General features: G+C 58.9%; 2 protein-coding genes across 2 annotated transcripts in view; both read left to right on the top strand.

The window, feature by feature from the left end:
* LOC144742045 (E3 ubiquitin-protein ligase UBR4-like) overlaps positions 1–25,121 on the top strand; it is a gene marked incomplete at its 3' end in the record, with an annotated part of 30,432 nt that extends 5,311 nt beyond the window's left edge. The window contains exons 2-8 of the mRNA XM_078624546.1: positions 5,883–5,980; positions 8,016–8,119; positions 8,743–8,872; positions 10,928–11,070; positions 13,173–13,275; positions 23,891–24,032; positions 24,996–25,121. Of these exons, the coding sequence (XP_078480672.1) occupies positions 5,883–5,980; positions 8,016–8,119; positions 8,743–8,872; positions 10,928–11,070; positions 13,173–13,275; positions 23,891–24,032; positions 24,996–25,121 (846 nt within the window). The remainder of the gene's footprint in view (positions 1–5,882; positions 5,981–8,015; positions 8,120–8,742; positions 8,873–10,927; positions 11,071–13,172; positions 13,276–23,890; positions 24,033–24,995) is intronic.
* On the top strand, positions 3,648–5,177 carry LOC144742047 (uncharacterized; the record flags this gene model as incomplete). The annotated part of the gene is made up of 1 exon (XM_078624549.1): positions 3,648–5,177. A coding segment is annotated over one exon (1,530 nt), but the record flags the coding sequence as incomplete, so codon positions are not given.
* Positions 25,122–26,761: the final 1,640 nt, after the last annotated feature.

Raw genomic sequence — 26,761 nt, 5'->3', positions numbered from 1 at the left:
CGAATGACTGAGTGACTGGGTGAATGAGTGTGTGCAGAGCGACTGTCTGAATGACTGAGCGAATGACTGAGTGACTAAGCGAATGACTGAGTGACTGGGTGAATGAGTGTGTGCATGAGCGACTGCCTGAATGACTAAGTGAATGACTGATTGACTAAGTGAATGACTGAGCGAATGACCGAGTGACTAAGTGAATGACAGTGAATGACTGAGTGACTAAGCGAATGACTGAGTGATTCAGTGAATGACTGAGTGACTGAGCGAATAACTGAATGACTGAGCGAATGACTGAGCGAATGGCTCGATTGGGTGACTGAGCGAATACTTGAGTGAGAATGACTGAGTGAGTGACTGAGTGAGTGACTGAGTGAGTGACTGAGTGAGTGACTGAGTGAGTGACTGAGTGAGTGACTGAGTGAATGACTGAGTGACTGAGCGACTGACTGAGTGACTGAGTGAATGACTAAGTGAATGACTGAGTGACTAAGTGAGTGACTGAGCGACTGCCTGCATGACTTGAGTGAATGACTGAGTGAATGACTGAGTGACTAAGTGAATGACTGAGCGAATAACTGAGTGACTGGGTGAATGACTGAGTGACTGAATGGTTAAGCGAATGACTGAGTGAATGAGTGAACAGTGACTGAATAACTGCATGAGTAGTAACTCACACCCCGGCTCCACCCGCCCTGCTCCCCACCCCCCAACTCCCCGCGGCACCCGGTAGAGACGGCCTAGGAAACACGTAAAAAGCCTCGGGCCTAACCTGGCCTAATTGCTGAGTCACGCAAATGAATTTAAAACAAAGATCGCAATTGATGATGGTTACTAAAGTGTTGCTTTAACGAAGTAAAGGCTAGCTAAGTAACTTTTTTTCATAATATGCGTTATGTATATTAAAAAGAAGCTTAAAAAAAATGTCCTGTGCCTTGCCGAGATATTTTAACGAAGCGTTTTAAACTCCCGAACGGTTAAACTTGTACGGTTATAAACAAAACGCAAGGGCACAATGTTAACACGGCGTAATACGTTAAATAAGAGTGGGTTTGAGTATATATAGAGAGATTGTAGTGGCTAGGAGATGTTGACTACCTCGCCTGGTATACAGGAGGTCGTTGGTTCGATCCCGACCCTGAAGAGGCCTGCTGCTGTATATGTGGAGTCTGCGTCTCTCTCATCATCATCATCACGGTGGTTAGGAGATGTTGACTACCTCGCCTGGTATACAGGAGGTCGTTGGTTCGATCCCGACCCTGACGATGCCTGCTGCTGTATATGTGGAGTCTGCGTCTCTCTCATCATCATCATCATCACAGTGGCTAGGAGATGTTGACTACCTCGCCTGGTATACAGGAGGTCGTGGGTTCGATCCTGACCCTGACGATGCCTGCTGCTGCTGTATATTTGGAGTTTGCGTCTCTCATCATCATCATCAATGTGGCTAGGAGATGTTAACTACCTCGCCTGGTACACAGGAGGTCGTGGGTTCGATCCTGACCCTGACGATGCCTGCTGCTGCATATTTGGAGTTTGCGTCTCTCTTATCATCATCACGGTGGCTAGGAGATGTTAACTACCTCGCCTGGTACACAGGAGGTTGTGGGTTCGATCCTGATTCTGACGATGCCTGCTGCTGCTGTATATGTGAAGTCTGCGTATCTCTCATCATCATCACAGTGGCTAGGAGATGTTAACTGCCTCGCCTGGTATATGGAGGGTCGTGGGTTCGATCCCCATCCTGACGATGCCTGTCTGGAGTTTGCGTGTCTCTCTCATCACAGTGGCTAGGAGATATTAACTACCTCGCCTGATATACAGGAGGTCGTGGGTTCGATCCTGACCCTGACGACGCCTGCTGCTGCTGCTGCATATGTGGAGTCTGCGTCTTTATCATCAGCATCATAGTGGCTAGGAGATATTAACCACCTCGCCTGATATACAGGAGGTCGTGGGTTCGATCCTGACCCTGACGACGCCTGCTGCTGCTGCTGTATATGTGGAGTTTGCGTCTCTCTCTCATCATCATCATCACAGGGGCTAGGAGATGTTAACTACCTCGCCTGGTATACAGGAGGTCGTGGGTTCGATCCCGACCCTAACGATGCCTGCTGCTGCTGTATATGTGGAGTCTGCGTGTCTCTCTCTGCGGCCTCGTGGATGTTTCTTCGGGTCTTCCGCTTTTCCCCCCTCCAAATTTAGAATCAGCATCACGCGTTTAAAGTTTTTGTCTGCTTCTATAAATGTCCACGTGATGATGATGATGATGATCATATCAGCCCATTTCTGGGCCAGGTTGCTTCTCTGAAAAGTAGTGGGACCTTACCTGGTGAAATAAAAATATCTTCTTGGTTCTTTCGGTAAAGTCACGTAGAATGGAAATAATAAATTAAACAAAAAATAAAACTAATAAAATAAATCTCACGACGTTTCGGCCACAACGCAAGCAGCCGTCCTCAGGTGGAGAACAGGTCTTTTAAGGCTATCCGGGGGATCTTTGCCTTTGATATGATGGTGATGATGGTGATGATGATGGTGATGATGGTGATGATGGTGATGATGATCTTGGCGTTTGTAGTCACGATGATGATCGTCTTCGTGGTGATGGTGATGGCTATTGGTGATGGTGGCAGTGATGGTGATGGTATTGGTGATGATGATGGTATTGCTGTTGATGGTGGTGATGGTATTGGTGATGACGGTATTTATTATTAATTATGATATTGGCGATGATGTTGATATTGCGGATGGTATTGGCGAAAATGATGATGGTATTGATGATGATAAAGGTGGTGGTGACGATGATGGTATTGGTGGTGAATGATGGTGGTGATGATTATAGTCTTGCTGATGATTGTGGTGGTGATGGTATTGATGGTGATGATAATATCAGTGGTGTTAATTACAACAACAACATCATCAATGATTAATTAATAAATGATCATGAACGTGATAATGTATTAATGATCAACGCTGGGTGACTGACCGTGTGTTGTTTACTCCCTCATGCACCAATACCATCACCACCACCACCACCACCTCCTTCTACTGCACCAATACCATCACCACCACCACCACCTCCTTCTACTGCACCAATACCATCACCACCACCACCACCTCCTTCTACTGCACCAATACCATCACCACCACCACCACCTCCTTCTACTGCACCAATACCATCACCACCACCTCCTTCTACTGCACCAATACCATCACCACCACCTCCTTCTACTGCACCAATACCATCACCACCACCACCTCCTTCTACTGCACCAATACCATCACCACCACCACCACCACCACCTCCTTCTACTGCACCAATACCATCACCACCACCATCTCCCCCTCCTCATGCACCACCACCATCTCCTCTTTCCTACACCAATACCATCACCACCATCACCACCATCTCCTGCACCAATACCATCACCACCATCACCACCATCTCCTGCACTAATACCACCACCACCTCCTTCTACTGCACTAATACCATCACCAACATCTCCTCCTGCTGCACCACCACCACCATCATCTCCTCCTGCACCACCACCACCACTACCACCATCCCCTCCACCACCACCACGACCACCACCTCCCCCTGCACTACCACCGCCACCACCACCACCACTACCACCACCACCACCCCCCCCCCTGCACCACCACCTCCTCCTGCACCACCACCTCCTCCTCCTCCTCCTGCACCACCACCACCATCTCCCCCTCCTGCACCACCACCACCATCTCCTCCTCCTGCACCACCACCACCATCTCCTCCTCCTCCTGCACCACCACCACCATCTCCTCCTCCTGCACCACCACCACCATCTCCCCCTCCTGCACCACCACCACCATCTCCTCCTCCTGCACCACCACCACCATCTCCTCCTCCTCCTGCACCACCACCACCATCTCCTCCTCCTGCACCACCACCACCATCTCCTCCTCCTCCTGCACCACCACCACCATCTCCTCCTCCTGCACCACCACCACCATCTCCCCCTCCTGCACCACCACCACCATCTCCTCCTACTGCACCACCACCACCATCTCCTCCTCCTGCACCACCACCACCATCTCCTCCTCCTGCACCACCACCACCATCTCCTCCTCCTGCACCACCACCACCATCTCCTCCTCCTCCTGCACCACCACCACCACCATCTCCTCCTCCTGCACCACCACCACCACCATCTCCTCCTCCTGCACCACCACCACCATCTCCTACTGCACCACCACCACCATCTCCTCCTCCTGCACCACCACCACCATCTCCCCCTCCTGCACCACCACCACCATCTCCTCCTACTGCACCACCACCACCATCTCCTCCTCCTGCACCACCACCACCACCATCTCCTCCTCCTGCACCACCACCACCATCTCCTCCTCCTGCACCACCACCACCATCTCCTACTGCACCACCACCACCATCTCCTCCTACTGCACCACCACCACCACCATCTCCTCCTCCTGCACCACCACCACCATCTCCTCCTCCTGCACCACCACCACCATCTCCTCCTCCTGCACTACCACCACCACCATCTCCTCCTCCTGCACCACCACCACCACCATCTCCTCCTCCTGCACCACCACCACCACCATCTCCTCCTCCTGCACCACCACCACCATCTCCTACTGCACCACCACCACCATCTCCTCCTCCTGCACCACCACCACCATCTCCTCCTACTGCACCACCACCACCACCATCTCCTCCTCCTGCACCACCACCACCATCTCCCCCTCCTGCACCACCACCACCATCTCCTCCTACTGCACCACCACCACCATCTCCTCCTCCTGCACCACCACCACCACCATCTCCTCCTCCTGCACCACCACCACCACCATCTCCTCCTCCTGCACCACCACCACCATCTCCTCCTCCTGCACCACCACCACCATCTCCTACTGCACCACCACCACCATCTCCTCCTCCTGCACCACCACCACCACCATCTCCTCCTCCTGCACCACCACCACCACCATCTCCTCCTCCTGCACCACCACCACCATCTCCTCCTCCTGCACCACCACCACCATCTCCTCCTCCTGCACCACCACCACCATCTCCTCCTACTGCACCACCACCACCATCTCCTCCTCCTGCACCACCACCACCACCATCTCCTCCTCCTGCACCACCACCACCACCATCTCCTCCTCCTGCATCACCACCACCATCTCCTCCTACTGCACCAATACCATCACCACCATCTCCTGCACCATCACCACCATCTCCTCCTCTTCCTGCACCACCACCACCACCACCATCTCCCCCTCCTGCACCACCACCACCATCTCCTCCTCCTGCACCACCACCACCACCATCTCCTCCTCCTGCACCACCACCACCATCTCCTCCTCCTGCACCACCACCACCATCTCCTCCTCCTGCACCACCACCACCATCTCCTACTGCACCACCACCACCATCTCCTCCTACTGCACCACCACCACCACCATCTCCTCCTCCTGCACCACCACCACCACCATCTCCTCCTCCTGCACCACCACCACCACCATCTCCTCCTCCTGCACCACCACCACCATCTCCTCCTACTGCACCACCACCACCATCTCCTCCTCCTGCACCACCACCACCACCATCTCCTCCTACTGCACCACCACCACCACCATCTCCTCCTCCTGCACCACCACCACCACCATCTCCTCCTCCTGCATCACCACCACCATCTCCTCCTACTGCACCAATACCATCACCACCACCTCCTGCACCATCACCACCATCTCCTCCTCTTCCTGCACCACCACCACCACCACCATCTCCGTTTCCTCCTGCACCACCACCTCCTCCTGCACCACCACCACTACCACCACCACCTCCTCCTCCCCCTCCCCCCCTGCTGTCCCCGTGACAGCGAGGCCCAGATCCTGCACCATGACAAGGCCTACGAGCCATTCTACTCCTCATTCGTGGCCCTCTCGGCCCACTACATCGCCAGCGTCTGCTCGCAGCGTGAGTAGCCCTCGTCGCCTAGCCCTTGTGTGTGTGTGTGTGTGTCTATGTGTGTGTGTGTGTCTGTGTGTGTGTGTCTGTGTGTGTGTGTGTGTGTCTCTGTGTGTGTGTGTCTCTGTGTGTGTGTGTCTCTGTGTGTGTGTGTGTCTCTGTGTGTGTCTGTCTGTGTGTGTGTCTGTGTGTGTGTCTGTGTGTCTGTCTGTATGTGTGTCTGTCTGTATGTGTGGCTGTCTGTGTGTGTGGCTGTCTGTGTGTGTGGCTGTCTGTGTGTGTGGCTGTGTGTGTGTGTGTGTCTCTGTGTGTGTGTGTGTGTGTCTGTGTGTGTGTGTGTCTCTGTGTGTGTGTGTGTGTGTCTCTGTGTGTGTGTCTGTGTGTGTCTGTCTGTGTGTGTGTCTGTGTGTCTGTCTGTGTGTGTGGCTGTCTGTGTGTGTGGCTGTGTGTGTGTGTGTGGCTGTGTGTGTGTGTGTGTCTGTGTGTGTGTCTCTGTGTGTGTGTGTCTGTGTGTGTGTGTCTGTGTGTGTGTGTCTGTGTGTGTGTGTCTGTGTGTGTGTGTCTGTGTGTGTGTGTCTCTGTGTGTGTCTGTCTGTGTGTGTGTGTATCTCTGTGTTTGTGTGTGTGTCTCTGTGTGTTTGTATCTCTGTGTGTGTGTCTGTGTGTGTCTGTGTGTGTGTCTGTGTGTGTGTCTGTGTGTGTGTCTCTGTGTGTGTGTGCGGTAGTGCCCTCCACCACCCTGCTTGATGGGGTGAAGCATCCTGCCTTGTGTGTCTGTGTGTGTCTCTGTGTTTGTGTGTGTGTCTTTGTGTGTGTCTCTTTGTGTCTGTGTGTGTGTGTCTCTGTGTTTGTGTGTGTCTGTTTGTGTGTGTCTGTGTGTGTGTGTCTGTGTGTGCGTCTCTGTGTGTGCGTCTCTGTGTGTGTTGTCTCTGTGTGTGTGTCTCTTTGTGTGTGTCTCTTTGTCTCTGTGTGTGTGTGTGTCTGTCTGTGTGTCTGTGGCTGTATGTGTGTGTCTGTCTGTCTGCGTGTGTGTATGTGTGTGTGTATATGTGCCTCTGTATATGTACCTCCTATTGTGTTTTGTGTGGCAGTGCCCTCCACCACCCTGCCCGGCGTGGGGGCCGCTTGCCGCATCCTGGTGGAGTCTTGTGTGTGTGTGTGTGTCTGTGGCTGTGTGTGTGTGTGTGTGGCTGTGTGTGTGTGTGGCTGTGTGTGTGTGTGGCTGTGTGTGTGTGTGTGTCTGTGTGTGTGTCTGTGGCTGTGTGTGTGGCTGTGTGTGTGTGTCTGTCTGTGTGTGTAGCCGTGTGTCTGTGTGTGTGTCTGTGCCTCTGTATATGTACCTCCTCTGTGTTTTGTGTGGCAGTGCCCTCCACCGCCCTGCCCGGCGTGGGAGCCGCTTGCCGCATCCTGGTGGAGTTTTGTGTGTCTGTCTGTGTGTGTGTGTGTGTGTCTGTCTGTGTGTGTGTGGCTGTGTGTGTGTGTGTGTGGCTGTGTGTGTGTGTGGCTGTGTGTGTGTGGCTGTGTGTGTGTGTGGCTGTGTGTGTGTGTGTGTCTGTGTGTGTGTCTGTGGCTGTGTGTGTGGCTGTGTGTGTGTGTGGCTGTGTGTGTGTGTGGCTGTGTCTGTCTGTGTGTGTGTGTGTCTGTCTGTGTCTGTCTGTGTGTGTGTGTGTGTGTCTGTCTGTGTGTGTGTGGCTGTGTGTGTGTGTGGCTGTGTGTGTGTGTGTGTCTGTGTGTGTGTCTGTGGCTGTGTGTGTGGCTGTGTGTGTGTGTGGCTGTGTGTGTGTGTGGCTGTGTCTGTCTGTGTGTGTGTGTGTGTCTGTCTGTGTGTGTGTCTGTGGCTGTGTGTGTGGCTGTGTGTGGCTGTGTGTGTGTGTGTGTCTGTCTGTGTGTGTGTGTGGCTGTTTGTGTCTCTGTGTGTCTCTGTGTGTCTCTGTGTGTCTGTGTGTGTGTGTGTGTGTCTGTCTGTGTGTGTGTCTGTGTGTGTGGCTGTGTGTGTGTATCTGTGCCTCTGTATATGTACCTCCTATTGTGTTTTGTGTGGCAGTGCCCTCCACCGCCCTGCCCGGCGTGGGAGCAGCTTGCCGCATCCTGGTGGAGTTTTGCCTCCTCCGGCTGGAGGCTCCGGACGAGGCCTGCGCCGTCTCGCAGGTAAAAACCTCCACGGTCGCTTCGCACGCACGGTTCAATAGTGTTTCGATGTAAAGCTTTCGTGACTGCAGGGATTCATCTTGTTGGTTCTTTCGGTAAAGTCACGTAGAGTGGAAATAATAAAATAATAAAATAAAACATAATAAAATTTCGATTTAAAGCGTTCGTGACTGCAGGGATTCATCTTGTTGGTTCTTTCGGTAAAGTCATCACGTAGAATGGAAATAATAAAATAATAAAAATAAAACATAATATTACGTTATATTTATTTATTGAAAGCTTTCGTGACTGCAGGGATTCATCTTCTTGGTTCTTTCGGTAAAGTCACGTAGAGTGGAAATAAAAAAAAACGTAATAAAATATTATAATTTTATTACGTTACATTTTTATTATTTTATTATTATATCCATTCTACGTGACTTTACCGAAAGAACCAAGAAGGTTCAGTAGTAATCTTTGTAACTATAATAATTTACAAAGTGCCCTTACAACAACAATCTGTCCTCGGGGGAGTCTGCTGCTGCTGCTTGCAATATTATAGAAGCTGGCAGCAAGCAACAGTGGGTCTCTGTGTCGTCGTCATCATCATCCCTCTCTCCCCACACACCTCCTCAACCCCACAGAAGCACCTCATCCTGCTGATCAAGGCGATGTGCACGGGCAGCAGTGAGCTTGACCGCACGGAGATCATCACCTTCACCGCGATGATGAAATCTGCCCGCCTCCCGCTCACCATCAAGACGCTCTCCGACGGTAAGACAAAGTGCCCCCTCCCCCCCTCACCCCCCCTCACCCCCCCTCACCCCCCTCACCCCCCTCACCCCCACTCTCCCCCCCCTCACCCCTCCCCCCCACCCTCCCCCCCGTATAGCCTCCACCTCCGATTATCACGGTTGGCTACGTATGGCGCGAAAGAAGTTGCCTTATCTCCCTCCCAGTGACTTATCTCTGCCCCGCATCTCCCCTCTCCCTGTGACACATCTACCCCTTTCCCCCCCCCCATCTCTCCACCCCTCTCACCTCCCGTATCACCCTCCCCTCTCCCCGTGACACATCTACCCCCCCCCCCCGTATCTCTCCATCACCCTCCCCTCTCCCCGTGACACATCTACCCCCCCCCCCCCCGTATCTCTCCATCACCCTCCCCTCTCCCCATGACACATCTACCCCCCCCCCCCGTATCTCTCCATCACCCTCCCCTCTCCCCGTGACACATCTACCCCCCCCCCCCCGTATCTCTCCATCACCCTCCCCTCTCCTCGTGACACATCTACCCCCCCCCCATATCTCTCCATCACCCTCCCCTCTCCTCGTGACACATCTACCCCCCCCCCGTATCTCTCCATCACCCTCCCCTCTCCCCGTGACACATCTACCCCCCCCCCGTATCTCTCCATCACCCTCCCCTCTCCCCGTGACACATCTACCCCCCCCCCGTATCTCTCCATCACCCTCCCCTCTCCCCGTGACACATCTACCCCCCCCCCATATCTACCCCCCCCCCCCGTATCTCTCCATCACCCGTGACACATCTACCCCCCCCCCCGTATCTCTCCATCACCCTCCCCTCTCCCCGTGACACATCTACCCCCCCCCGTATCTCTCCATCACCCTCCCCTCTCCCCATGACACATCTACCCCCCCCCCATATCTACCCCCCCCCCCCCGTATCTCTCCATCACCCGTGACACATCTACCCCCCCCCCGTATCTCTCCATCACCCGTGACACATCTACCCCCCCCCCGTATCTCTCCATCACCCTCCCCTCTCCCCGTGACACATCTACCCCCCCCCCGTATCTCTCCATCACCCTCCCCTCTCCCCGTGACACATCTACCCCCCCCCCCCCCGTATCTCTCCATCACCCTCCCCTCTCCCCGTGACACATCTACCCCCCCCCCCGTATCTCTCCATCACCCTCCCCTCTCCCCGTGACACATCTACCCCCCCCCCGTATCTCTCCATCACCCTCCCCTCTTCCCATGACACATCTACCCCCCCCCCGTATCTCTCCATCACCCTCCCCTCTCCCCGTGACACATCCACCCCCCCCCCCCCCGTATCTCTCCATCACCCTCCCCTCTCCCCGTGACACATCCACCCCCCCCCCGTATCTCTCCATCACCCTCCCCTCTCCCTGTGACACATCTACCCCCCCCCCCCCCCGTATCTCTCCCATCACCCTCCCCTCTCCCCGTGACACATCTACCCCCCCCCCATATCTCTTCATCACCCTCCCCTCTCCCCGTGACACATCTACCCCCCCCCCCCGTATCTCTCCATCACCCTCCCCTCTCCCCGTGACACATCTACCCCCCCCCCCTGTATCTCTCCCATCCCCCTCCCCTCTCCCCGTGACACATCTACCCCCCCCCCCATATCTCTCCATCACCCTCCCCTCTCCCCGTGACACATCTACCCCCCCCCCCGTATCTCTCCATCACCCTCCCCTCTCCCCGTGACACATCTACCCCCCCCCCGTATCTCTCCATCACCTTCCCCTCTCCCCGTGACACATCTACCCCCCCCCGTATCTCTCCCATCACCCTCCCCGTGACACATCTACCCCCCCCCCCCCCCCGTATCTCTCCATCACCCTCCCCTCTCCCCGTGACACATCTACCCCCCCCCCGTATCTCTCCATCACCCTCCCCTCTCCCCGTGACACATCTACCCCCCCCCCCCCCGTATCTCTCCATCACCCTCCCCTCTCCCCGTGACACATCTCCCCCCCGCCGCCCGCATCTCTCTCCCCTGCATCTCGCCCCCTCACCCCCCCCCCCGCCCCCAAATCTCCCCGTCCGCAGCGGAGGAGCAGAAGGAGGCCGCCCCTCCCCCGAGCGTGGAGGCGCGTGAGCGGGAGGTGCACGGCAACTTCTTCCGTCAGCTGGGCTCCCCGCTGAGCCCCGACCTGTCGACGTCGCCCGCCCTCGGCTCCGCAAGCACGCAGGTGGGGCATCGTCGCCGCGATCGTCGTCATCATCGCCATCATCATCGTCATCAGCAGCAGCAGCATCATCGGCATCGTCGCCGCGATCGTCATCATCGCCACCATCACCAGCGGCAGCATCATCATCGGCATCGTCGCCGCCATTGCCACCATTGCCACCATCGCCACCATAGCCATCACCATCATCACCAGCAGCAGCAGCATCATCGGCATCGTCGCCACCATCGCCACCATCGCCACCATCGCCACCATCGCCACCATCGCCACCATCGCCACCATCGCCACCATCGCCACCATCGCCACCATCGCCACCATCGCCACCATCGCCACCATCGCCACCATCGCCACCATCGCCACCATCGCCACCATCGCCACCATCGCCACCATCGCCACCATCGCCACCATCGCCACCATCGCCACCATCGCCACCATCGCCACCATCGCCACCATCGCCACCATCGCCACCATCGCCACCATCGCCACCATCGCCACCATCGCCACCATCGCCACCATCGCCACCATCGCCACCATCGCCACCATCGCCACCATCGCCACCATCGCCACCATCGCCACCATCGCCACCATCGCCACCATCGCCACCATCGCCACCATCGCCACCATCGCCACCATCGCCACCATCGCCACCATCGCCACCATCGCCACCATCGCCACCATCGCCACCATCGCCACCATCGCCACCATCGCCACCATCGCCACCATCGCCACCATCGCCACCATCGCCACCATCGCCACCATCGCCACCATCGCCACCATCGCCACCATCGCCACCATCGCCACCATCGCCACCATCGCCACCATCGCCACCATCGCCACCATCGCCACCATCGCCACCATCGCCACCATCGCCACCATCGCCACCATCGCCACCATCGCCACCATCGCCACCATCGCCACCATCGCCACCATCGCCACCATCGCCACCATCGCCACCATCGCCACCATCGCCACCATCGCCACCATCGCCACCATCGCCACCATCGCCACCATCGCCACCATCGCCACCATCGCCACCATCGCCACCATCGCCACCATCGCCACCATCGCCACCATCGCCACCATCGCCACCATCGCCACCATCGCCACCATCGCCACCATCGCCACCAGCAGCAGCATCATCATCATCATCATCGGCATCGTCGCCACGATCACCACCATCGCCACCATCACCATCAGCAGCAGCATCATCATCGGCATCGTCGCCACGATCACCACCATCGCCACCATCAGCAGCGGCATCATCATCGGCATCGTCGCCGCGATCACCACCATCGGCACCATCGTCATCGTCATCACCATCAGCAGCAGCATCATCAGCATCATCACCACCACCACTATGATCATCACCAACAACAACAACCGCCATTCGCCACTAAGTGGTGGTGACGTCGCCACGGCGATTGTGCCAGGCTAGGTGCATTTTAAGGCCACGTGCAGTGTCGAACACCCGCTGGCAGAAGGTCACGGGACAGACCCAGCAGGTGCCATGGGTTGACTGCTGTGCCAGGCTAGGTGCAGGAGGAGGAGGTCACGGGACAGACCCAGCAGGTGCCATGGGTTGACTGCTGTGCCAGGCTAGGTGCAGGAGGAGGAGGTCACGGGACAGACCCAGCAGGTGCCATGGGTTGACTGCTGTGCCAGGCTAGGTGCAGGAGGAGGAGGTCACGGGACTGATCCAACAGGTGCCATGGGTTGACTGCTGTGCCAGGCTAGGTGCAGGAGGAGGTCACGGGACAGACCCAGCAGGTGCCATGGGTTGGCTGACTGAGATGACCGGTAGATGCACTACTACCTGTGCCCCCTACTGAGTTTTAGCCGCCCGGCGCTCCGCTCATTGTTGTGAGCGTCGCTCCTCCACCCTCCGTTGTTGTTGGAGGGCGACTGCCTCTAACTGCCCAGTAGCAGCGTCCTTCACGAGCCTCCTCCACACCATCACCACCACCATCATCACTATCACCACCACCATCATCATCACCACAACCACCACCATCACCACCATCATTACCACCACCATCATCATTATTAGTGTGACCTCTGCCCGGCACGTGACCTCTGCCCCGCGCGTGACCTCTGGTTGACCCCAGGAGCGGTCGGCGGAGGGCGACGACCTGACCTCCGACCCCTATGCGGCGGCTCGAGCCAAGGCGGCATTCACCGCCCTCAACGTGGCGAGCCTGCAGGAGCTGGGTGAGAGGGCAGAGGGTGTGAGTCTGTGGGTCTCTGTGTGGTGAGTCTGCGGGTCTCTGTGTGGTGAGTCTGTGGGTCTCTGTGTGGTGAGTCTGTGGGTCTCTGTGGTGAGTCTGTGGGTCTCTGTGTGGTGAGTCTGTGGGTTTCTGTGTGGTGAGTCTGTGGGTCTCTGTGCGAGTCTGTGGGTCTCTGTGTGGTGAGTCTGTGGGTCTCTGTGTGGTGAGTCTGTGGGTCTCTGTGTGGTGAGTCTGTGGGTCTCTGTGTGGTGAGTCTGTGGGTCTCTGTGGTGAGTCTGTGGGTCTCTGTGTGGTGAGTCTGTGGGTCTCTGTGTGGTGAGTCTGTGGGTCTCTGTGTGGTGAGTCTGTGGGTCTCTGTGTGGTGAGTCTGTGGGTCTCTGTGTGGTGAGTCTGTGGGTCTCTGTGTGAGTCTGTGGGTCTCTGTGTGAGTCTGTGGGTCTCTGCATGGTGAGTCTGTGGGTCTCTGTGTGGTGAGTCTGTGGATCTCTGTGTGGTGAGTCTGTGGGTCTCTGTGTGATGAGTCTGTGGGTCTCTGTGTGGTGAGTCTGTGGGTCTCTGTGGTGAGTCTGTTGGTCTCTGTGTGGTGAGTCTGTGGGTCTCTGTGCGAGTCTGTGGGTCTCTGTGTGGTGAGTCTGTGGGTCTCTGTGTGGTGAGTCTGTGGGTCTCTGTGTGGTGAGTCTGTGGGTCTCTGTGTGGTGAGTCTGTGGGTCTCTGTGTGGGGAGTCTGTGGGTCTCTGTGTGGTGAGTCTGTGGGTCTCTGTGTGGTGAGTCTGTGGGTCTCTGTGTGGTGAGTCTGTGGGTCTCTGTGTGAGTCTGTGGGTCTCTGTGTGAGTCTGTTGGTCTCTGTGTGGTGAGTCTGTGGGTCTCTGTGCGAGTATGTGGGTCTCTGTGTGGTGAGTCTGTGGGTCTCTGTGTGGTGAGTCTGTGGGTCTCTGTGGTGAGTCTGTGGGTCTCTGTGTGGTGAGTCTGTGGGTCTCTGTGTGGTGAGTCTGTGGGTCTCTGTGTGGTGAGTCTGTGGGTCTCTGTGTGGTGAGTCTGTGGGTCTCTGTGTGGTGAGTCTGTGGGTTGTGGGGGTCGCTAGCCCCCGAGATCCCTCCCTCGATAATACTAACGGCCGGACTAACATCATCAATCGCCCCCCCGCTGCTAAGCGAACCGCCGCTAGGCTCCTCACCCAGGGTGTGGGAGCCGTCACCCGAGGATTCCCCTCCACCGCGGGTCCGCGTAGCAGGCATGGATAACCACGCACGCGCACACCCACACACAGCTCTGCACGGCACTCACCCAACCCTGACCACTCACGTTAGGATCGCGCACCTGTGTTACACACGTCGTGAACGTGCGCGCACACACGCATACAGCTCCACACGCGATACCCACTCCTGCGCCGCTCTGCGCCGCGCTGGCCGCCCACGTTACGATCGCGCACCTTGGGCACGCCGATTACGCACGCCGAGAGCTTACGCAAGTAACGAGCGCACGCAAGCGGGGCACACGCCGACACGACGACTCGTCCCCTCCCCCACTCGCGCGTGCACGTCAACACAAATATCGGACAAGGACGATTCTCCTCTCACACGGCTGCGTAGTCACGCCAACACACCAAATTAACGCACACACCTCCGTACCCGCACAATCGTACAGAGACCACGGCCTTTATGCGTACAACGACCACACACTCGCGAATGCAGTGCACGCTAATACCACGTTCCAAAAACACCCAACAACACGGTTTTGTTACTACGCTCGAGATTTTATTAGCCCTTGCTAACCAACCGAGCCACCCGTGTGTGTGTGCGGGACAGCAAGGCGCTTCTAACCCACACTCTGGTGCCGTGTAGCCCTATTCTATGCTGCGCTCTCTGCTAAACCGCTTTCCTACTCGTCCTTACCCCGAACTAACCCTCTCCTACGGATCCTACCCTCCGCTCTGAGGTGTTGTAAGGCGCGCAACACGATACCGTCTGTAGTCCTTGGTGACCTTGCGGCGCTCAGATCGTCCTGCAGACAATCTAGCGGCTCGCCCGATGACTCCTTCGTCGCTGACCCCGTGTCCAAACTCCAGAAGAAGAGAGTTCCCTACTGCCCCTGCGTTTTCTTTTAAACTATTCACATCAAAGGCTAGGCGCCCCCGTCCCGACCGCCTTGGTCTCTCGACCAATCCTGAGCCTAGGATTTCCCGCTCTTTTGCGATCCCGCCGGCCTTTGAACTTTCGACCAATCAGTCGTCCCGGGTCCTGATCCCAGCTATCTGCCTTGCTGACCCGTGTTTGTGTTTGTATGCGTTTCTAACTGCGGGGCTCTCTGAGCTCGCCATGGTCGTGCGATCTCAAATCCGCCCACGGCGCCGCAGTGTTACTTAGCCTGGGAAGGGTCCTGTCCAATTCCCTGGCCCTGAGAAACCGTGGGGTAACCCCCCTAGGGGGCCCTCGGGTGAAAACTCAGGGTAGGTGACCCGACCACGAGGCCCTACGTGGGTGCGGGTGCGTGTTTATGTGGGGGGGGTGATGGGGGGCAGTGCGGCGGTGGAAGCCGGGCGGCTCCCTGGCTCGGCCGAGCGGCCCCGTCGCTGTGGCACCACATAGCCCCCCGGGGTGCCAGTCCCCGTCCCGGGTTGACTGGAGCACCTCGCCTGGGTTGCCCCCACGAGGTATCGCCGCGGGGTCCGCGGGATTCGCCCGGCCCTTGTGGCTGGCCTCGGGGGTGGCGGCTCCGTCTCCTGGGGCTCCGGCGGTGGTCTCCTCCTCCATTCCAACGGCTCCCCTCGGTCTCTGGCACCTGCGGGCTGGGGAACAAACTCAGAGGCGGTGGGGTTTAAGGGTCGCCGTCCTCGTCGCCCCCGGCCCCGCCCGGGGCCCCTCGGAGCCCGGGGCTCCGTGGGGCCCATATACTGCGCGAGGCCCCCGGGCACGGGGGGTAGGGGGACCCCGGGGTTTCGGGGTACTTGGACGGCGGGGCTCCCCCCCCTCGGGGGCTGCTCGCCACGGCTTCAGTCGGCGGATGTTGACCACCATCTCCCGGCCCCTCTCTCCTCCCTGAATCAGCACCGTCCATGGTGAGATCTGCCGTCTCACAATCCAGGGTCCTCGCCAGTAGGTGGTCAGCTTCCCCACCTGTCCGGCACCGACGCGGGGAGTGTACAGCCACACCTCGGAGCCCGCAGTGTAGAAGGGGGGCTCCATACGGGGTCGGGCGCCCTGCTCTTGCCGCTGGTGCGCGGCCTCTCCGTGCGGGTAGGCTCGGCCCCTGGCCCCTCGCAGGGTCTCCAGCAAGTGCTCCACGGGGTGGCTCCCTTCCTCCCGTTGCGGCGGAGGGACACCGAACAGCAGATCTGCGGGCAGGCGAGACTCGCGACCAAACATCATTAGGAACGGGGTCTGTCCTGTAGATGTGTGAACGGCGGTGGTGTAGGCGAACAGGGCATAGGGGAGGTGTTCGTCCCAGTCCTGTTGATTCGCGGCCGCCATGCGTTTAAGCTTCCCGGCCAGAGTCTGGTTCATCCTCTCTACCATCCCGTTCGCCTGGGGGTGATATGCCGTGGTTCGGTCCTTCTGGATCCCGAACTCTCGGCACAGCGCCTGGAATAGTTCGGCCTCGAATTCACTACCCTGGTCGGTAATGACTCGTTCGGGGATCCCGCACTTAAGTACGTAGTTTTCCACGAAGGCCCGGGCCACTACGAGGGCTGTTTTATCCGGGATAGCCACCGCCACGGGGTAGCGGGTGAAGTACTCCACCGCTACAAGAATATATCGGTTGCCCCGGTGGGATCGTGGAAAGGGCCCTTGCAGGTCGATTCCGACCAACTGATTCGTCCGACTGACTCGGAACGGCCTCAGGGGTACCTGGTACCTCGCCGGCTTTTGCCCACACTGCTGACAGGCCCGGCAGCCCTGCACCCAGGCGGCCACATCTTGCGCCAATTTAGGCCAGAGATACTGGCGACGCAGAGTCTCCCGGGTGCGCCGTTCCCCATCATGGCCCCCGAGCGGGTGGTCGTGTACCAGTCGTAGCAGCTGGGGTCGCACCTGGGCAGGAACACAGATACACCCCGGCTGGCCGGCCTCGGTTAACTCCCGTACCACTCCGTTCTGTACACACAACCGGGCATACAAACCGCTCCAGGGTCCTGGTAGGGCGCTCTTTTCCTCCCGCAGTGCCGCCTCCACTGCCGCCAGATCCGGATCTCGCTGCTGGGTCTGTCTCAGCTGCTCGTCGTTTAGGCCCGGGAAGGCACAGCCGACGTCCTCCTGGATCCGTCCGATCGGGTCCCGAGCCGCGGGTCCCGCGCTTGCCGGGCGGTCGACGGGATCCTCAGTGCCACCTGCGAGGGTCTCTGTGGCGCACACTGCACTCTCTCTCGGGGGGGGGAGTTTAGTTCCCGCGCGCTCCTTGGGTTCTGCTGCCTGGCGGCAGCGTCCCCCCGTGAAGCACGGGCAGGCGTCTCCCTCCCTCGTCTCAGCGCGCACCGCGGGCCGTCTTGACAAGGCGTCCGCGTTCGCGTGTGTCCGCCCCACTCGGTACTCGATCTGCAGGTTGTACTCCTGCAGCTGCGCCAGCCATCGAGCCATCTGCCCCCGCGGTTCCTTGAATGTAAGGAGGAACTGCAGTGCATAATGATCGGTGCGCACACGACATTTCCTGCCGTACAAGTACGGTCGGAACTGTTTACACGCGAAAATTACAGCATACAGTTCCTGACGGGTTACACAATAGTTCAGTTCGGCCCCGCTCAGGGTCCGACTGGCGTACGCGATGACCCGCTCCGTCCCACCCTGCACTTGCGACAGCACCGCGCCCAGCCCACTGCTGCAGGCGTCAGTGTCCAAAATAAAATCGGTGGTGAAATCTGGGAAAGCCAAGGTGGGGGTGTGGGTGAGGTGGTCTTTGAGTGTGGTGAAAGCCGTCTGGCAGGCCTCCGACCACTGATAGGGGTTCTTAGGGGAGGTGAGTTGGGTGAGGGGGCGTGCAATCTCACTGAATCCCTTTACAAATCGACGGTAATAAGTGGCGAGTCCCAAGAATGACCTGATCTCCGTCAGGTTCCTCGGCCGCGGCCAATCCACTACGGCACGCACCTTCTCGGGATCGGTGCTCACCCCTGCCTCGCTGACTCGGTGTCCGAGGTACCCCACCTCGCGTTGCGCAATGTAACACTTGCGTGGCTTGAGCTTGAGATGGGCTGCTCGCAGTCGCTGGAATACTTCCCGCAGCCTGGACCAGTGTTCGGACAGCGACCTACTGAACACTATTACGTCGTCCAGGTAAATCAGGCACTGTTCCCACTGCAAGCCCCGCATCACCAACTCCATCAACCGCTGGAACGTCGCGGGCGCGTTAGTGAGTCCGAACGGCAACACTCGAAACTCAAACAGGCCCATCGGGGTGGTGAATGCTGTTTTTGGCCGATCCTCCTCCGTCATCTCCACCTGCCAGTAACCGGACGCCAGATCGAGGGTGGAAAAATACCGCGCTCCTGCGAGACTGTCGAAGGTGTCGTCGATGCGTGGGATGGGAAAAGCGTCGCCGAGGGTGACTGCGTTCAATTTTAGGTAATCAACGCAGAACCGAGTCGATCCGTCCTTTTTCGTTACCAGTACCACCGGGGCAGACCAAGGGCTCGCGGAGGGCTGGATTATGTTATCGCGTAGCATATCCGTGACTGCCTCTTTGATCTGGGTCCGTTCAGGCGCGCCCACTCGGTATGCGGGGAGTTTGATGGGTCGGGCTGCACCTGTGTCAATTTGGTGCTTGACCAGGTCGGTCCGGCCCACGTCCGAATCGTGCTCACTGAACACGTCGGCGTACTCCCGCAATAACCCGCGCAGCTGATCGGCCTCCCCCTTAGGTAAGGCTGCCCAAGGCACATGTAGCGCATCCTGCAGGGGAACAATCTCGGCTCGGGGGGTCGGGCCGACTCGCCAGGCCAGATCCTGGCTGTCCTCGGGGCGGGCCAGGGTCCTCCGCCCAGAGTGCGAACACCGAGTCGTTCGAGTGGCGAGCGTGCAGGGGGTGTACGGTGGCTACCGGGGTGCGTCGTCGTATCATTGCCGGGGTACTGTGTGGGTTAAACACACGTATAAACAGCCGGCCCCCATCTGCGTTTACCAGTGTGGCTGACCCTACCACCCCGTATCGCGATGCCAACTCCGGGGTGAGGAGTCAGCATTACCTCGCCCGATGGTCGGTGGGTTGGGGTCGGTGGAGAGGGTTGCCACTGGCACCAGCATCTCGGCGAGAGGCCCGATGGTGACGGCCGACACCAGCGTAGCGGCCACGGGTGTGAAGCGTGGGCGATTCGGCTCCTGTCCTAGGAACGGAATCCGCTCCCCGCTGCCCTCCACCGTAGCGCATCGTTGCCGGGGCTGTACGTTAAGTCCCAACTTTTCCAGGAGGTCCGTTCCTGCAATGCACTCGTGGCACAACACACTCGAAACGTAGAATTCCTGTGTGCACACCTGGTTTCCTAGACGGACCTCGAGGGAGACCTTCCCCAGCAACCCCATCCCGGCTCCGCTTGCCGTGTGCAGCGCGCGATCCGGGGCCTGCAGGCAGCCCACGTCCACCCCGAGCATGCTGCAGTGCGCGGCGCTCATGAGAGAGGCCACGGCGCCCGTGTCCAACAGGATCCGGGTGCGCTGCCCGTTCACCTGGCCTTCCACCAGCGACGTGGCTCCCGTTATCCCTGCCACCAGCTCCCGCAGCCAATCGCCCGAGGTCCATGCGCCCTTGGGTGTTGTCGTTGTAACCTGTTTATGGATCACTCGCTCGCCATTATTATTACAGCTGGTTTGGGTCGGGTCTACGTCGATTTCATCCCCTGGTGGTCCCCTCTCTAGGGGGGGGCTTAGTGTTTGACCTATGCATCGGCCTCGCACGGGCGCGCTGAGGGGCAGTCCCTCATGAGATGCCCTCGACGGTCGCACACATAACACGTCCTGGGAGGAGTGGCGGCTCTGTGGCGAACTTTCTGCCCACTCCCTCCTCCCCCCGTGCGCTGTTGCTCATACTCTGCTTCTAGTCGGGCTATCCTCCCAGTTAATCCTCCTACCTCGGCCTGGACCGTCTCTACCATTGTCTCCAGCGCAGTCATGTGTGCCCGTACTTGGGTTACCTTGTTGTCTACTTGGGTTACCCTGTCACCTACCTGGGTTACCTGGCCGGAGACATCCTTTATACCCGTTTGTATACCGGCAACCCATCCCGGGGTTGTCTCGCGGGACACTGGAGGCTCTCTTTCCCGGCCCCTTACCGTTCTCGCGAGCTCCTGTTCCTCCTCCTCGTCTTCCGAGAGCAGGCTCGCAATGGCGTGCTCTCGTCCCAGCCCCCGGAGCTGCGCGCGTTCGCTGTGAATTCTTTCACACTTACGTGCGCGCTCGACAAGGGCGTTAAAGGGAAGACGTGGGCAGCTCATGTCTGGCTGCCACCACGCCGTGCGAGACAGGTACCGCTGGATTTTCTCGGCGGCCAGTTCCTCAATAACATTAGTTGCGTACCCCGGGCGTGCGATCCTTGTTAACTCGCGCACATCCTCGGCGTAATCACGTAGATCTTCGCCAGGTTGGCGACGGCGCGCCTCTAAGGCCGATTTTGCTTCCTCCTCGTCACGCGTGCCAAAACGCTGATCGAGTCGGCGCATCAGCTCCTCTAGCTGTGTCTGTGCGCTCGCGGGTAACGCTTCTACAAAATCGGCTGCCCGCCCATCAAGATTCATATTAAGTTGACGTACTGCCTGCGCGTCCGTCCATCCATTAATTTCCTTGGCCCCTAAGAGATTGCGGGCGAATGCCTTCCACGAAGGGGCCCCCCGGCCGGTAAATATCAGTCTTATTTTAGCGTGAGGTAACGCGGGGGTCCGTACCCCACTTCTGACACCAATTTGTGGGGGTCGCTAGCCCCCGAGATCCCTCCCTCGATAATACTAACGGCCGGACTAACATCATCAATCGCCCCCCCCGCTGCTAAGCGAACCGCCGCTAGGCTCCTCACCCAGGGTGTGGGAGCCGTCACCCGAGGATTCCCCTCCACCGCGGGGTCCCGCGTAGCAGGCATGGATAACCACGCACGCGCACACCCACACACAGCTCTGCACGGCACTCACCCAACCCTGACCACTCACGTTAGGATCGCGCACCTGTGTTACACACGTCGTGAACGTGCGCGGCACACACGCATACAGCTCCACACGCGATACCCACTCCTGCGCCGCTCTGCGCCGCGCTGGCCGCCCACGTTACGATCGCGCACCTTGGGCACGCCGATTACGCACGCCGAGAGCTTACGCAAGTAACGAGCGCACGCAAGCGGGGCACACGCCGACACGACGACTCGTCCCCTCCCCCACTCGCGCGTGCACGGTCAACACAAATATCGGACAAGGACGATTCTCCCTCTCACACGGGCTGCGTAGTCACGCCAACACACCAAAAGTGCTCTCCCCGGGCGTTAACGCACACACCTCCGTACCCGCACAATCGTACAGAGACCACGGCCTTTATGCGTACAACGACCACACACTCGCGAATGCAGTGCACGCTTAATACCACGTTCCAAAAACACCCAACAACACGGTTTTGTTACTACGCTCGAGATTTTATTAGCCCTTGCTAACCAACCGAGCCACCCGTGTGTGTGTGCGGGACAGCAAGGCGCTTCTAACCCACACTCTGGTGCCGTGTAGCCCTATTCTATGCTGCGCTCTCTGCTAAACCGCTTTCCTACTCGTCCTTACCCCGAACTAACCCTCTCCTACGGATCCTACCCTCCGCTCTGAGGTGTTGTAAGGCGCGCAACACGATACCGTCTGTAGTCCTTGGTGACCTTGCGGCGCTCAGATCGTCCTGCAGACAATCTAGCGGCTCGCCCGATGACTCCTTCGTCGCTGACCCCGTGTCCAAACTCCAGAAGAAGAGAGTTCCCTACTGCCCCTGCGTTTTCTTTTAAACTATTCACATCAAAGGCTAGGCGCCCCCGTCCCGACCGCCTTGGTCTCTCGACCAATCCTGAGCCTAGGATTTCCCGCTCTTTTGCGATCCCGCCGGCCTTTGAACTTTCGACCAATCAGTCGTCCCGGGTCCTGATCCCAGCTATCTGCCTTGCTGACCCGTGTTTGTGTTTGTATGCGTTTCTAACTGCGGGGCTCTCTGAGCTCGCCATGGTCGTGCGATCTCAAATCCGCCCACGGCGCCGCAGTGTTACTTGGCCTGGGAAGGGTCCTGTCCAATTCCCTGGCCCTGAGAAAACCGTGGGGTAACCCCCCTAGGGGGCCCTCGGGTGAAAACTCAGGGTAGGTGACCCGACCACGAGGGCCCTACGTGGGTGCGGGTGCGTGTTTATGTGGGGGGGGTGATGGGGGGCAGTGCGGCGGTGGAAGCCGGGCGGCTCCCTGGCTCGGCCGAGCGGCCCCGTCGCTGTGGCACCACAGGGTCTCTGTGTGAGTCTGTTGGTCTCTGTGTGGTGAGTCTGTGGGTCTCTGTGCGAGTCTGTGGGTCTCTGTGTGGGTGAGTCTGTGGGTCTCTGTGCGAGTCTGTGGGTCTCTGTGTGGTGAGTCTGTGGGTCTCTGTGTGGTGAGTCTGTGGGTCTCTGTGTGGTGAGTCTGTGGGTCTCTGTGTGGTGAGTCTGTGGGTCTCTGTGTGGTGAGTCTGTGGGTCTCTGTGTGGTGAGTCTGTGGGTCTCTGTGTGGTGAGTCTGTGGGTCTCTGTGTGGTGAGTCTGTGGGTCTCTGTGTGGTGAGTCTGTGGGTCTCTGTGGTGAGTCTGTGGGTCTCTGCATGGTGAGTCTGTGGGTCTCTGCGTGGTGAGTCTGTGGGTCTCTGCGTGGTGAGTCTGTGGGTCTCTGCGTGGTGAGTCTGTGGGTCTCTGCGTGGTGAGTCTGTGGGTCTCTGTGTGGTGAGTCTGTGGGTCTCTTGTGTGGTGAGTCTGTGGGTCTTTGTGTGGTGAGTCTGTGGGTCTCTGTGTGGTGAGTTTTTTTTGTTACCAGTGTTATTCAGTGTGTATTTTTTTCGATTTAAAGCTTTCGTGACTGCAGGGATTCATCTTCTTGGTTCTTTTGGTAAAGTCACGTAGAAGGGAAATAATAAAATAATAAAAATAAAGATAATAAAATACAATTCTCACGACGTTTCAGCCACAATGCAAGCAGCCGTCCTCAGGTGGAGAACAGGTCTGTCGAGGAGACAGTCTCACAGAAACCCATTTCAGACTCTGTCTTCCCGGACAGACCTGTTCTTCACCTGAGGACGGCTGCTTGCGTTGTGGCCGAAACGTCGTGAGAATTATTTTATTATGTTTTTATTTTTATTATTTTATTACGTGACTTTACCGAAAGAACCAGGAAGATGAATCCCTGCAGTCACGAAAGCTTTAAATCTAAACATAAAAATGTTTTATTTTTATTATTTTATTACTTCCCTTCTACGTGACGACTTTACCGAAAGAACCAAGGAGACGAATCCCTGCTGCAGTCACGAAAGAAGCTTTAAATCGAAATCTCTTAAATACAAGTTAAGGGGGAGGAGAGAGAAGGGGGGGGGGGGTTGAAGAGCTCATCAGAATGTGGTAGCCAATGAATGGGAACGTGGTGGTTCTGTGTTGAGGGCAGGAGGGGCAGAGAAGTTGCTGCGGGTCTGCCTGAACCTGCCATACTTCCTGCGCTACATCAACCGCTTCCAGGACTCTGTGGCAGCTGCGTCGTTCTTCATCATGCCCGCAACCGTGGCGGACGCCACGGCCGTGCGCAACGGGTGAGATGGGGGGTGGGGGGAGGGGAGGGGGGGAGGGGGGGGGGGAGAGGGGGAGAGGGGGGGTGAGGTGGGGGGTGAGATGGGGGGAGGGGGGAGGGAGGGGGAGGGGTGAGGGGGGGGAGGGTGAGGGGGTGAGGTGGGGGGGGGAGGGTGAGGAGGTGGGGGGGGGGGGAGAGGGGGGAGGGTGAGGGGGAGGAGGGGGGGGAGGGTGCGAGGATGAGAGGGTGGTGGGAGGGGGTGAGGGGGAGAGGGGGGGGAGAGTGAGGAGGAGGGTGAGGGGGGAGAGGGGGGGGAGGGTGAGGGGGAGGGTGAGGGGGAGAGGGGGGGGAGGGTGAGAGGGGGGGAGGGTGAGGGGGAGAGGGGGGGGGAGGGGTGAGAGGGGGGGAGGGTGAGAGGGGGGGGAGGGTGAGGGGGGAGAGGGTGAGGGGGGGAGAGGGGGGGAGAGTGAGGGGGGGGGGGGAGGGGTAGTGGGAGTGTGAGGTGGAGTGTGAAGTGGAGGGTGGGAGGGGAGTTCACGATGTCTGCCACCGTGGGCGATGGTGACACTGTTGATGATGCTGATGTTGACGGTGACGATGGAGATGGTGGTGACGATGTTGATGGTGACGATGTTGATGGTGACGATGTTGATGGTGACGGTGACGATGGTGATGACGATGTTGATGATGTTGATGGTGTTGATGATGATGTTGATGATGTTGTTGGTGTTGATGATGTTGATGATGTTGATGGTGACGATGTTGACGATGTTGATGGTGACGATGTTGACGATGTCGATGATGACGATGTTGATGACGGTGACGATGTTGACGATGTCGACGACGTAGATTCCACTCGCTGGTGATCGACGTGACGATGGCGCTCGACACGCTGTTGATGATGATGATGTTGATGGTGACAGTGACGATGGTGATGGTGACGATGTTGATGATGGTGACGATGTTGACGATGTCGACGACGTAGATTCCACTCGCTGGTGATCGACGTGACGATGGCGCTCGACACGCTGTCGCTCCCCATCCTGGAGCCGCTCACCCCGACTCGGCTTCAGGGCCTCACCCTGCTCGCACTCAGCTGCCTCTACGCCGGGTGAGCGGCCACGGGGGGGCGGGGGGGGAGGGGAGTGTGGGGTTAGGGGGGTGTGGGGTAGGGGGTGTGGGGGGAGGGGGTGTGGGGGAGGGGGTGTGGGTTGGGGGTGTGGGGTTGGGGGGTGTGGGGTAGGGGGTGTGGTGGGTAGAGTGTGTGGGGTAGGGGGTGTGGGGTAGAGTGTGTGGGGTAGGGTGTGTGGGGGTAGGGTGTGGGTAGGGGGGTGTGGGGTAGGGGGTGTGGGGGTAGGGGGTGTGGGGTAGAGGGTGTGGGTTGGGGGTGTGGGGTTGGGGGGTGTGGGGTAGGGGGTGTGGGGTAGAGTGTGTGGGGTAGGGGGGTGTGGGGGTAGGGTGTGGGGGTAGGGGGTGTGGGGGTAGGGGGGTGTGGGGTAGGGGGGTGTGGGGTAGGGGGTGTGGGGGTTGGGGGTGTGGGGTAGGGGGTGTGGGGTAGAGTGTGTGGGGGTAGGGGGTGTGGGGTAGAGTGTGTGGGGGTAGGGTGTGTGGGGGTAGGGGGTGTGGGGTAGGGTGTGGGGTAGGGGGTGTGGGGGTAGGGGGTGTGGGGTAGGGGGTGTGGGGTTGGGGTGTGGGGTAGGGGGTGTGGGGTAGGGGGGTGTGGGGTAGAGTGTGTGGGGTAGGGGGTGTGGGGTAGAGTGTGTGGGGTAGGGGTGTGGGGGTAGGGGTGTGGGGTAGGGGGTGTGGGGTAGGGGGTCGTGGGGTAGGGGGTGTGGGGTAGAGGGTGTGGGTTGGGGGTGTGGGGTTGGGGGGTGTGGGGTAGGGGGTGTGGGGTAGAGTGTGTGGGGTAGGGGTGTGGGGTAGGGGTGTGGGGTAGGGGGGTGTGGGGTAGGGGGTGTGGGGTAGGGGGTGTGGGGTTGGGGGTGTGGGGTTGGGGGGTGTGGGGTAGGGGGTGTGGGGGTAGGGGGTGTGGGGTAGGGGTGTGGGGTAGGGGGTGTGGGGTAGGGGGGTGTGGGGTAGGGGGTGTGGGGTAGGGGGGTGTGGGGTAGGTGGGGAGGGTGTGGGGGTAGGGTGTGGGGTAGGGTGTGTGGGGGTAGGGTGTGTGGGGGTAGGGGTGTGTGGGGTAGGGGGTGTGGGGTAGGGGGTGTGGGGTAGGGGGGTGTGGGGTAGGGTGTGTGGGGGTAGGGGGGTGGTGGGGTAGGGGGTGTGGGGTAGGGGGGGTGTGGGGGTTGGGGGGTGTGGGGGTAGGGGGGTGTGGGGTAGGGGGGTGTGGGGTAGGGGGGTGTGGGGTAGAGTGTGTGGGGTAGGGGGGTGTGGGGGTAGAGGTGTGTGGGGTAGGGGGTGTGGGGGTAGGGAGTGTGTGGGGTAGGGGTGTGTGGGGTAGGGGGTGTGGGGTAGGGTGTGGGGGGTAGGGGGGTGTGGGGTAGGGGGTGTGGGGTAGGGGGTGTGGGGGTAGGGGGGTCGTGGGGGTAGGGGGTGTGGGGTAGGGGGTGTGGGGTAGGGGGTGTGGGGTAGGGGGTGTGGGGTAGGGTGTGAGGGGTAGGGGGTGTGGGGTAGAGTGTGTGGGGTAGGGTGTGGGGTAGGGGGTGTGGGGTAGGGGTGTGGGGTAGGGGGGTTGTGGGGTAGGGGGTGTGGGTTGGGGGTAGGGGGTGTGGGGTAGGGGGTGTGGGGTAGGGGGTGTGGGGTAGGGGG

This window comes from Lampetra planeri, unplaced genomic scaffold (assembly GCF_965212315.1).
Source record: "Lampetra planeri unplaced genomic scaffold, kcLamPlan1.2.h2 scaffold_833, whole genome shotgun sequence".
In the NCBI taxonomy this organism is placed as follows: Eukaryota; Metazoa; Chordata; class Hyperoartia; order Petromyzontiformes; family Petromyzontidae; genus Lampetra; species Lampetra planeri.
The sequence above is the reverse complement of the archived record's forward strand: the minus strand, read 5'-3'. Positions and strand labels throughout refer to the sequence as shown.